Genomic DNA, 12830 nt, shown 5'->3' on the forward strand with positions numbered 1-12830 from the left:
TCAATAACCAACTAAACGAATTAGTTTCAAAAAGATAAAGAAATAAACATCTATGCAAAAAGTAATTAATAGCTGACATAGCATTTTACAAGTATAAGTTTAATAACAGATTAAAGAAAGTACGATTATCAGAAGAACAAGTTACTTTTTCCAATTAACGTGTAAGAATCATACCAAATCGCATAATCGAGAATACAATGTCGGTTAATACTACTTAATGAGACGATGTATATGCGATTTATCCGCCGTGCATCTACGATGATATCAACAGGATTATAAACATAATTGGGCGTCTGCTAGCTTTCAGATTGTATCAGTGATAATTAGTAAAAAACATGTGTCTATTAATAACATTAAACGATGTAAAATAAATATTAACATGGAAGATAGGTGAGATAAAGAAAATTTAATAATTCTATGAATAATTGAATGTAGAAGAGCGGAAGTGTACCAGGTATATCGGTTGATCGGTAACGGAAGCAAATAGTTTTTTCAATCTGCTTTCTCTATTTACCTTTGATTGCCCTGAGAATTTTTTAACCTTCTTATCCTTTTAACCACGCTTTCATGTAATTATTGTATAATGACGAAGATGGTCCAATGCACTTCATTTCAAAAACAAAGTGTCGATTAAGATAATCTTTTACAATTTTTAATTTTTGACGCTAGGGTTTTCAATATCTACCGATAAACTTTCTAACCACTGTACTTCATTTAAAATGAGCTCAACAATTTTCTTTTATATAATAATCACATAACGATGTTACGAATGAAATTGCTGTTACCATCGAAAAATTTGTTAAAATATAATTACCAAATACCGATATGCGAAATGCAATGAAGCGTGTAAATTTCACGGTTGAAACTCGTATATTTTTGATTGACTTTTTCTAAGTGTCCACAAAGTGAATTGAATCAGGGATAACTGCGCACGTCAACCGACGTCCATCAGTGAATATTCATGGACCGCACGGGAATCGAATTTCCGTAAGTAGTTTTCCGTAATACCTGTTGTGGTTTCCAAAGGAAACGTTCGGTTTCCCAATCGTCAACCGTTCAATAATTCAATATTTCCTCCCACTGTTTGATCCACCGATTACAATTGTATTTAATCATCGTCTAAAATAAACTAAATAACGTGGAATAGTTTACATCTTCCCCGAGTCGATAAGGAACTTCTTCGCTATCTTTTCTTCGAAGTCAAATACGCGATAAATGTAGATAAAAGCAATAGCGTTGATACCGTGGAGTATGAAACACCTTATCTACGTTCCGAAATTAGCTTTCACTTTATTAGTCTTTATTATACGAGCGAATTAAATAATAATTGTTCGCTATACTTATGTCTTTATTAACAATATGCAGTCCTGCGTTGAGTATTTACGATTAAACACCGATTTTACTCCATTTTCTACTGTGCTCATTCATAAGTTCATTTTAATTAAACAATAAACCTGCGTGTATTAAGACAGGAAACAAATACCATAAAACAAGGGTAACAAGCCTAGCAGTTTATGGAAATTCTAATTTTTATGTGAAGTCGTAAATTACTTCCACTTTAGACATTTTTACAAACCCCAGATTACTCGGTTGTTTATATCTCATTAATAATTAGATATGCAGATACCACGATTGTTCTTTTAATTTATATGCATTTCCGCAAATAATTGTTCAAGACGGTAAACTCTGCTACTGCATATTCAATTCATTTAAATGTATCAATGTAGAAATTGTCTGTCCACTACGAAATAGATTATCGCTAGCTGTAATAAATTTATGCGATTTAAGTATAATTAAATTTTGTCCACGGTTCCATAGGAATTAAATGAGGACAGCGAAATAAATTGAATCGCGAAAGAGCTCCTTTTATCAGGAACGCTCTTTCAGTTGACGGTTCGATAAAATGCGAAACGATGACGTTATATACCGTTGCATCGCGTGTTCAAATTCGTTACATCGTTATAAACGTTGAAATATATACAACTACATAGTTGTTGCTGTAGCCACACCGCGCCGCCCACCCCCGGCTCCATGCAACTCGTTTGTTGTTACATTTCGCTAAAGTTAAAAACTTTGTAAACTGTTCAACAAAATTGACATTTTGTATCAGGAGGCCACGAGCTTGTAAGAGGTGTTCTTTATTTTGCGCAAAAACATAGTTCACGAACGCGCGATTTTTGCCTTTCACTCGCGAATTCAAACGGCGACGATCATTTTCCGCATTCTTGGATTATCTAATCATTATAATCAATATTTTCGCGAATTGAACATTCCTGGAACCATTCATTTTACTGCTGTTAATGATTCAGTGGAACATCTCGTTCTCTCGAGGTCAAAAATTAGTCATTGGAGGAAATATCGTTTTCCGAGTAAGGGAATAATATTTTGAATTACATTTTAAATTTTTACCTTATTTACATATTGCTGCATAGATAACAATATTCTGTGAATTTTTATACTAAAGAAAATGTATTATTACATAAACTTGTAAATTGAAACTGTTGTGCATTGGTTTTCATACAACGCCATTTTGTTTTACCTACTTTTAACGAATATTCATGGCGCAAAATATAAAAATATGTTTATATGTTGATTAATTTTGAATTTCTCATACAGGAGGTATATTATTAGAACAAATAGAAGAATTGAAGAATAAAGTGTGCGAATCGTTTGATATTGAATATGTGTATAAAAATATAATCTATTTTCAACATAAATCTTGCATTAAATAAATACTGAGCATTTACATTTTAAAATATGTTATAGATATAAATCAATCAAATATGAAATTGATAATTAACTTTCTAAATGTAATTGTGATTAAATTATTCTTATTAAATATCAAGAATGATAAGATACGCAAAACACTAGTTTGACATTACCCACGTGCACAACCACGTGGTTATTCAGCTGAAATAAGTACATACCATCTAAAAGTATCAACGTTTGAAATGGACGCAAATAATGAGACTGATGTGCAAAGATTGTTCACAGAATCATTACAAAATGATAATGTCTTTACAGTATCAACGACTGTGGATACAGGTAAATATAATATTTTTGCTTTAATATTTAAACACATGGTCCTTCAAAGTAACCTCTATTATGTTTCATTTTCAGGATTCGAGTGGCAGGCAGTAGACGAATGCAAAGAAAAATTGAATAAAGATATCAAAATCGTTAAAGAGCGTGGAAAAATTTTCTTTAATATATATCAGGATCAATTTGCACAAGTACTTACCTTTTTCTCATTCAGCAATATTTAATCTTTAAAAAAATACTGTATACTATATTTCAAATATTTGTTATCCTAATATCAAATTGATAATTATAGGTCCAGGAGTTGAGATCAATAGACAATATATTTATAGTTGCAGATGTAAGGAAGTTTAAGTTCAATGAATCTGATAAAGAGACTGATCTTCAATTACTTAAAAATTCTGTGCATAATGATATGAAATTAGAAAAAGGTTTGAATGCTTGGAAATGTGTAACTGGATTTCAAGGAAAAATATATCCAACTCTTGAAGATTACAATATGGCAGAAAAAGCTCGTAAACTCTCAAATACACTTGACACAGTCGCAACAAATAGAGGTAGAAAAAGAGGTCAAGACCCATCAGAAACTAAAACAGATGAAATTTTAAGATACAGGGTAACATGTGAAAGAACTGGTAAACACACATTTGAATCAGGAGATGCTGCGAGAACTATTGGAGGAGAATTACAGGATAAATACTGTTGGCTAGTAGATTTGTCTACATTTTACTTGGAAATACTTTGCAAATTGACTTATGGTAAGTCAATATAACCACAAGATCAGTTTTATGGCAGGATGTAATAAATATATTAATTGTAGATGAACTTGTAACACATTTACGTGTTACTCATGAATCAAAACATCGTAGAAATATAATATTTTTTGGACCAACTACTCTTAGAGCAACTGTATGTTATAATTTATTACAGTTAGCTCAACCTAAACTGGGTGAAATAATAGTTGACCCAATGTGTGGTGGAGGTTCTATCCCAATAGAGGTTGATAAAAAGATTTAAACAATTTGTATTTATCTCTATATATTCATTATAATATTAAAACATTTTGGTACTAAATATTTTAGGCGACGTTAGTCTACTCTCAATCGTATGTTATTGGTGGTGACAATCATATAAAAGCAGTAACTAGGACAAAATCTAACATTGATGCATCAGCCTCAGAGTGTAAAATTGATTTAATATCTTGGAATGCATCACATTTACCACTTAAAGACTCATATGTTGATATTGTCGTTTCAGACATGGTAATTATATTCTATATTTAAAAGATCTCATTTATACATTATTTGTTTAGTTCATTAGTATTTGTTACAGCCATTTGGAAAACGAAGTGGCCGCATGGTAGATAACAGAATACTGTATAAACAATTTTTAATAGAATTAGGACGAATCCTGAAAAGATCAACAGGTAGAGCAGTTTTACTTACTTACGACAGACGCAGCTTTAATATGGTATGTTCTAGAGTTAAAGGAAATAAAATCTATGTAAAAAGTTATGTTAACACTTCTTTTGCAGGCCTTACAAACTGCTGGTGATCTGTTTTGGGTATCAAAAATGTTAGGCGTAAATATAGGTGGTCTACATGCTGCTGTTTATGTCATGAAAAGGACTGATGTACTTCCCGAGTTATATAAACCCAAAACTAGTAAGCCTATTAAATTCACAAACAGTGGAACATAGGGGTTTGTACATGCTGCTATTAAAGTATATGTATATAAATTATATACAAGCATTTAATATTTTTGTTACAAAAGTTCGTAAGAGTTTATAATAAATCGAAATTTTTATATTTCTTATAAAAACTTTATTGACATTATTAAGACAATAAAGCGCACTTCCTTAGACATATTTATATTAAATAATGGAGCTCATAAGAAGAATTTTCTTCTACTTGTTTCCATATCATGTCTTCGGCCTTGTATAAGCCATTCATATTCTCCATATTTGGTATCAAAGGTTCCATGTTGCAAATATCTGAGTTTTAAGGTAAATCTTGGTCCTAACTCTCTCAATCTAGGTTTTCCTTTTTGTAAATCAAATTGATACCTAAAACATGTGTACAAATTGGATTCTTTGATCTTTATGATAATAGAAAATGATCAATAATTATGCTTATTGGTTTAAATATTTTCATAAAGAATAAATCTTACCTATGATGTCTGAAAAATATATAATCCCTCTGATTATGAAATGTGACAACCCTTCTCCCTTTAAACTGAGGTTCAAAATGAAATAGTGCTCCTAACATTCTACCAATTGTATAACCCAAGCGGGTAGTAAAATTATTTAAAATAACTTCTGGTCTATGTCGTGTAATTTCTTTGTGACTACGTTTCAATTCTGGAGTTATTTTGACATTGCTAAGTTTGAAGTATGCTGTTGGCCCATCTGGTAAATGAATGACTAACATACCATCTAAGTAACTGGATAAAGAAAATTACACACTTATGTAGGTAGTGAAGCTGTTCGAATATTAACATAACACAAGTTGGGTATTACTTGACTGGAATAATTGATCTGTACTTAGGATAACAATTTAAATATGCAAAAAGGATACTTGGTTTGCACTGATCTTCATTAATAACAATAATATCAGTGAAATCCTTGGCAATAGCACTCTTTACCATTTTTTTAACTCCAGATCTATTTCTATATAAAGAAGTAGAGTTTGGTATAATTCTTGTCATTTCTCTACCAAAAATTCTAGTCTTTCTTGTTGGGTTGTCGCAATAAGTAATCAACACTTTGGGCTCGTATAAGTGTTTATAATAAGATGAAAATTCGTCATGTTCAAAATCGATTTTGAGTTCTTCGTTTCCTTCATCATCAAGATCTCCAGTAATAATGGTCTCATCTTTCTCCCTCAAACTTTCAATAGTGTGCGGTACTTGTTTTGGTGCTCCTTCTTGAATTCGCTTTTTCTTAGCTTCTTTCTTAGCTTTAATTTTTTCTTTTAACAATTTTTGACATTTTTTATATCGTACTGCTTTACATTTTATATGATTAAAGTTGCTGTCAGATGGCAAACTAACCTCTGCCGTCTGAGTGGTACCCGATGTACTCGGAGTTGCTTCATTGTCTTCTGCGTGCAAACGGCTCAAAGGATTTACCTTTAAGTTTTTCAACTTCATTTTAGCACACTTTGAAAATCAATACGTATTTAAAATTATACTTTCATGTCATGTGCAAGCCCTATGCACTACACGTGATTGTAACGTTATAAGTTTTCATGCGCATTCAACTTCGCGCAACTGATTTAGAAAGAGAGCAGGAGATGATCGAGAGAGATAGAACGAAAGCAGCAGGCTCTATGCGTAAATGTCCACACGGACGAGAACCTAGGCTGCCTCACTTATCCGTGTTGCGGTCTCACACTTTTGGCGCATCCGTTTGCCTGGTGTTCCATCTGAAACACTGGGCGCGATATTCAACTTGTACTTTCTAACATGTTCAACCATAATACATATCACCATATTCTTATTAAGGAGCACAATTAAATTCATATAAATTGAAACGTTGCATAATAATATCATTTATGATAAGACAAGAGTAAGAAGAAACAAATACATAAATCCACACACTTCATTTAAAAAGCGTACAATACATTTTCTGCAATCTTATACTCTGCTTTACAATACTAAAAAGGATTTTCTAATTTACAACTATTAGTTTGGTATTACACAAAATATATTACAATTGGCTTTCGCCATGCCTCACCACGAGGAAATTACTGCTGTAAAGATTCGACGGGGATTCAGAACGAAATTGATAGACGTTATGGTTCTCTTCCTTACAACGACGATTCTTAGTTAGACACACGCAATTATTAACTAGGACGTTCGCACGAATATGTCGCGTTATTTATTAAGGTGCTGCGTTATTTATTGACGCATTGCGTTAAATATTAAGGCGTGGTGATACATATTAAGACGTTATTTATTAAGGCATTAGTAAATAAATAAAACTTGTTGTTGTAAGAAAGGGTGTCATAACGAATTCTGGTTTTGTTCTGACTTCCTTGTCGAGTCTCCAGTCACAGTATCCTCCACGTAGTGAGACTCGGACAATCGAAGTAATTTTCAATTTCCAATCAGTTGTGTATCGGAAGAAACTTCGATCGTTCTATAACTAATTCGAAATCGATAATTACAAAGAACTTATTGGCTGTAAGGTAGTGTTGGTGTAAAATGGACCTTTTAAATAATAAATAGACGCAAAACTAGACTTCGTAAATATGTTTTCGAGAATCTTATGAGGAAACAGATTTTATTACTTGAAGCTTCTTAACATTTGAATTTGGCGCCGCGTGCTTCTGATGCAGCGCCGACCGAATGAATGCGCGAAAAGAGTAAGACCACAAGACTGTAGAGTGAGACAAGCTACATAGTTCGTCGGTGTGACTTGTACCACATGTAATTCTGCTGATTTTATGTTGCTTACTCATTCGTTATTTTTCCTCTTTTTCTTTGACTATGACGACAGAACTGTTCCACCAGTAAATCATCAACAAATCAGAGCAAAGAAAATTTCTATACTAACCCTCGTTAACGGATCGAGCTGTGGCCTGAAACTGTGCAGGAGTAGAACCCATTACTGTAAACCTCATAATTATCACCTGTTGATGACTCTGGTAAAAAGTTTTAACTGTTTGCGTCTACATACATGTAGTTATAAGAGTAGTAACAATTTAGGCATTTTAAAGCGTGGGACTTAATAATTGTTAAGAATTAAACGTTTTTTACTCAATTTTATACTTAAACTTCTGTAGTACAAGAGATTCAAATGTAGCTTATTGATTCTTCTGTTTGTTTTTCTTTTTGGAATGCCTGCACACGACTTGGCAGGGTAAAAATACAGTAAATGACAACAAGGATGATTTGAAATTTTATAAAAACTCATTTTAATTAAAATATATTTGTTTATATAGATCTGTACACGTGTGAAATTTTACACACAATATTTCTAGTGTAGTAAGCTTAATAACTTTTTACAGTTCCATATACTTTATGTACACTTAGGAGTAGCCAATGAAGATAATAATTTATACATAAAACCCAACATTACTTCTAACTGTACAGCTTATAAGTAAACTAAAAGTAGTTTTGATCCTTATGCAAGGATTAGATGTCATAGTTCAATATTATTATATGTATATGTATAATAATGTAGGAATGACGATGTCTCTCAAATGTTTTTCCATCCCTAATATTTTCAATTGATGAATTTCAATACTATCCATAATACAAAAAAGACAAGTATAGAGAATAGGAATAAATACATAATATAATAATGGTGACTCCCTTTGGATAAACGTAGTACACGTGCAACTGATCCTATTAATGAACCGCTTGTTCTTTCAAAATCTTCATCCTGTAATAATAAGAAAGATAATTAAACATATCTGTACAGAAATGATGAACATTTATTTATGAAAAAACTTACCATTCCACGAAGCATTTTGTCTTGGTATTGAACTTCATTTCCGATGTCAATTGATAATGATTTTAGAGCATGAATCTTATCTTTTAAATGATCTGTCATCCTTTCATTTTCATCTTCCAAGCCATTGTGGCTCGATGTTGATGCTGTTGGTAATGGCTCGTAAGCATAACCTGGTATAAAGTCCACACTGTTAAATTCAAGTAATTATAGTTCACTACTGTGAAAGTTACATTCTCCATTTTTCAACTTACTCGAATGAGTTCTACGCATTTTATTCTCAATTTTGACGGTTGTTTATATTAACCCTACAACGATAAAAAATGAGTATTTAATTATTCATTAGGAGTATAAAATCTTTAAAAAGTTGTAGCATAAATTATTAATAAATAATGTATTGGCTGTTCCTATTCGTTTTCTTGCAATATTCGTGGGATATTATATCTTTATTACAAACTAACTTTATGAGATATTTAAATAATATTGTAAAATATGGGTAAACTTCACCAAACTTTTAAAAACAGATGAAATTATTTTGTATTCAAAAATGAAATATATAAAATTTAATATGTTAGTTCACTGATTACCATTTTTAAATACTCCAGGAAATTTATTCTAACAATTACATCAATTATTTTTTTAACATAATTTTTATCGAAATAAGAATACAAACCGTGTAGAAAGAGCTGTCAATGAGGTGATCGGATAATGCACATACAAGCAACAATTATACTACACGTCAACGTCACGATGTGATGTGTAGCCACGGCTGCCAACATTGCCAATTGCCAATTTCTTCCAGTATTCGTGCAAATTTCAAATGCTTCTACACGCGCTCTTTTTTGCAAGGTATGGAAGAAATTTAAATTATCGAAACTATTTTTAACATAAATCAATACAATCACGTTATATGTAATCATTTAAATATCATAGGTATCATTTATGATGTTTCTAACGTATTTCAGAAAAGTAAATGTGGGAAATTATTGATGAAGAAAAAATTTGTCTTTAAAATAGTTCGTGTTTATAAGGATGTTGAACTACTCTCTATATCTGCAAATATTCATCAGAGGGTAAGAATAATACATTTCACTTAATTATTTAATAACATTTATTATGGATTAGGGAATTTATAATGACATAGACCATGACTGTGAAGTCTGATTTGTTATATATTGTTTACATCGACTCTTCATAAATTACAATACAATTATTTCATATTGTTTTCCCTCGAGTTTATTATCAATTATATGTTAAATATAAAGGCACAAACAATGAAAAGTAGTTCTCTACTTTCTAGTTCCCTACGATTCTATTTTTACTTGATTCAGTGCTATCTTTGAGATAATATATATATACATATATGTAATTAACATATATATATGTATATATATATGTATATATATACACATATACATATATAATCCGCCACTTAACATTAATATAGATTCTTAACGATAGGAATACTCATTATAACGTTAACCTAAATCTTTGATGTTGAACTTAAATACATTCGTTACGTCTAGATATTCACAACCCTATTAAGAAACGTTCAACGTTAAAAATCTTTTTACATATACCAATTCCTAGGACGAAGGTGACACGCATAAACGGGGAATGAAAAAGAAATTACATTTTTCGTGATACTATATAAAACTCGTACCCTGAACAAATTTCAACACGTGTTAAAACTTATTTAGCTCTATTTTCCTCGTACGTCCTTCGATATTTTACATCATGATCCACGGATACTATATTTATTTATACTTTCACGTATATAACATTTCTACTTCAACATCGAACGACAATCGATAAGTTCTAAGAATGTTTCTCGTATATAAATTCAACATGAGTCGCTTACGTCGCGTTTTGTGCACCATGTAGCCGTTACATGTAATTATGTCTTTCTATGTATATCAGTACACAATTATTCTACCGACAGTTTGATCCCCAGGGCTTGACGGAAATTAGGCCTGAAATTCGAATGCGTAGCCATGAAATGTAAGAGAACGTTTCTGTGATCAGAAATTCGGATTGTTGACGATTTGGAATGTTTAATGCCACAGAATGATGTTGGAAGACGTTACTTGATTCTCGTACTGTGACTCGTTCTATATACGAAATTATTTTTGTACTTTCACACACAGTTTCTAGAGTTAAGAATCAAATTTTGAATGTGTCCGTTGCATTACCGAAGCTCCACGTTACTGACATTACCGTAACAATCTATCAACAATACAGGTTCATTACTCTGTTAGCACCTAGAAATAAGTTTCATTTTGCGTGAGTCCCATCTGACGCGAAACAACGCTTCTTGTGAGAGTCCATTCTATAGACTTGCGTTACAAAAACGACACGTTCAAACTTCCCTCGAATAATTGTATACAAAGTTGAGCAGTTAATTGGTCATCTTAAATTAAAAACGCATGTGTCGGAGGCTAATGAACCGTTAGGCAAGAATATGATCGTTTATGCGGCGGTTAGCGTCTTAAAATATTGTAATCGACAATACAAACTAAAAAACATGATTAGCAATAAATATAGGAAACACGAGACGCCGATTGTATTATTGTTGGATTGCATGATACGCGTGTGAAGTCAATGTGTATATAATCTGTTGGTATGAATAAATGTCAATGAAGGTCTTCCAACAAAGTTCGCGAATTATTTAGCAGAATATTTGGAGGAGTTCAATGAAGCAGTTGATGAATGAAGTCTACGGGATGGAGCTGGACTAACCGGAGCCGAAGGAGAGGGACCAGTCGGCGTTGTTGGTTTTGACCCTCTCCTACTCCGTCTCATTGACGAATATGGACTCGTTCCTCTGTTCACACGTTCGTGGGCGTACAGTAACACGCCGATGTCACGATTGCCCGCTTCTAACGCGATTTTCAGAGCGGAACTGCCGTCTATGTCGACGATCGATGGATCACAGTCTGGGTGTGCAAGTAACAATCGCACGATGTCGGTATGTCCGTGTTCAGCTGCGCACATTAAAGCTGTACTGCCGTCTTCGTCTTGAATGTTAACTGCTGCGCCTGCATCCAGGAGCAGTTGAGTCATGTCTTTGCGACCATGGGACACTGCCAACATCAAGGCAGTTTGGCCATGCTGTAAAAGATACAATTGTTTTACTGGCTGTTTAGTTTCACAGTAAACAATGCTTATACATGATTCTTACCAATTTTGCTCGAATATTCACATCAGCTAGCTGGAACAATCTGTTTGCCACAGATTCATGAGTAGAATTCCTGACCTCTGCTAGCGCTGCCAACATTACAGCTGTGTAGCCAGCCACATTTGCTCTATTAATATCGCAGACTTTAGAATCTAGAAGGATGGACACAACATCAAAGTTTCCATGAGAAACTGCATAATGCATTGCAGTATTTCCACTAGAGTCAGTCATGTTAACGATGTACTCCAACAAAGTACTGGAGCATTCCTCGAAACAGTCTAGGTAATCTTCTACTTCTAAGGGATTCGCGTTTACTGTGCTAGAGATTTTGAACCACTCTTGCTGAATGATGTTGATGGCATTTTTCATCTGGTGGGAGATGTTCTTGCTGGGTGACTTTTTAAGACTATCATTCAGAACCTTCATGGCAGCCAGCATTTCCTTAGAAGGTTCAACCTTCTTTCTAGGTTTCTCTTGAATGGGTTGGAACAATGCAGACTCTGGAAGTTCGTGTTTTTCATCAATGTCTGTTTGCTTCTCCGCCATGTAGATCTCTTGTGATTTTTCATCTTTCCTCTTCTCCCCTTGCAATTGTTGAATACTAGAAACAAAAAAAATAGGAGATCCATTTATCTATATTACAAACAACGTTATTTATCTGAATTCAACACTCAAATATTTTACTGTTTCCGGAATTTATTTTGGAAAAAATTTACCCTTTTTCAACGAAACGAGCAGACGATACTTCGGTGAGCTCGGTATCGCGAACGAAACGGGCAGGCTGTTGTTGTTGTTGCCACTGTTGCAGCATCGATCTGTCTAGATCGTACACGCGGTTACTCGTTCACCATATCGTGATTGTAACAGATTTAGGGTACACTTTCTCTGTCACTGACCTCTCGGCTGATATTTACAATCTGACCTCTGCGCACCACTCCGAAAACACTTATGACGCATCCGACGCGCAACCATGGAGTCCGAAATGCTAACAACCCCCCGACATGCGCCTGTCATTGAGCATGTGATACATTGATCGTGACTTTACTAAACCACCCCTCGTGTCTCTCGGCTTGCCAGTGACAGATGGCGTACCCTATCCTTTCCCCGCGTTTATCGACTGACCATACATAATTATTAAATTCATTTTTAATAACT

At 33.4% G+C, this 12830-nt stretch overlaps 4 protein-coding genes and 1 long non-coding RNA gene across 8 annotated transcripts in view; 2 read left to right on the forward strand and 3 right to left on the reverse strand.

Annotated features, from left to right (window-relative positions):
- Window positions 1-2916: 2916 nt before the first annotated feature.
- On the forward strand, window positions 2917-4876 carry LOC144475721 (tRNA (guanine(6)-N(2))-methyltransferase THUMP3). The gene is made up of 7 exons (XM_078191906.1): window positions 2917-3045; window positions 3121-3233; window positions 3335-3797; window positions 3860-4038; window positions 4122-4301; window positions 4372-4509; window positions 4574-4876. Exons 1-7 carry the CDS (start codon window positions 2952-2954, stop codon window positions 4736-4738), a joined length of 1332 nt encoding a protein of 443 aa, XP_078048032.1. The 5' UTR covers window positions 2917-2951; the 3' UTR covers window positions 4739-4876.
- On the reverse strand, window positions 4850-6282 carry LOC144475722 (putative ribosome production factor 1). Its single transcript, XM_078191907.1, has 3 exons — window positions 5616-6282; window positions 5209-5473; window positions 4850-5104 (listed from the first exon to the last, which is right to left on the reverse strand). The coding sequence occupies exons 1-3, from the start codon at window positions 6187-6189 to the stop codon at window positions 4927-4929; spliced, it is 1017 nt and encodes a 338-aa protein (XP_078048033.1). The 5' UTR covers window positions 6190-6282; the 3' UTR covers window positions 4850-4926.
- A 1956-nt stretch (window positions 6283-8238) lies between these two features.
- On the reverse strand, window positions 8239-9277 carry Bet1 (blocked early in transport 1). The gene is made up of 4 exons (XM_078192423.1): window positions 9171-9277; window positions 8752-8805; window positions 8501-8670; window positions 8239-8428 (listed from the first exon to the last, which is right to left on the reverse strand). Exons 2-4 carry the CDS (start codon window positions 8768-8770, stop codon window positions 8270-8272), a joined length of 348 nt encoding a protein of 115 aa, XP_078048549.1. The 5' UTR covers window positions 8771-8805; window positions 9171-9277; the 3' UTR covers window positions 8239-8269.
- LOC144475960 (uncharacterized) lies at window positions 9183-10464 on the forward strand. Its single transcript, XR_013494942.1, has 2 exons — window positions 9183-9346; window positions 9463-10464. It is a non-coding gene; the product is annotated as an uncharacterized LOC144475960 (long non-coding RNA).
- The window catches only part of Kank (KN motif and ankyrin repeat domain-containing protein 2 kank), a 111002-nt gene continuing 107821 nt past the window's right edge, over window positions 9650-12830 (reverse strand). For all 4 annotated transcript variants that reach the window (XM_078192417.1, XM_078192418.1, XM_078192419.1 and 1 more), the window contains 2 exons: window positions 11679-12276; window positions 9650-11608 (listed from right to left, as the gene is read on the reverse strand). In XM_078192417.1, the coding sequence (XP_078048543.1) occupies window positions 11162-11608; window positions 11679-12276 (1045 nt within the window). In that variant the 3' untranslated portion in view covers window positions 9650-11161. The remainder of the gene's footprint in view (window positions 11609-11678; window positions 12277-12830) is intronic.

The sequence above is a fragment of the Augochlora pura genome, chromosome 10 (genome assembly GCF_028453695.1).
Source record: "Augochlora pura isolate Apur16 chromosome 10, APUR_v2.2.1, whole genome shotgun sequence".
In the NCBI taxonomy this organism is placed as follows: Eukaryota; Metazoa; Arthropoda; class Insecta; order Hymenoptera; family Halictidae; genus Augochlora; species Augochlora pura.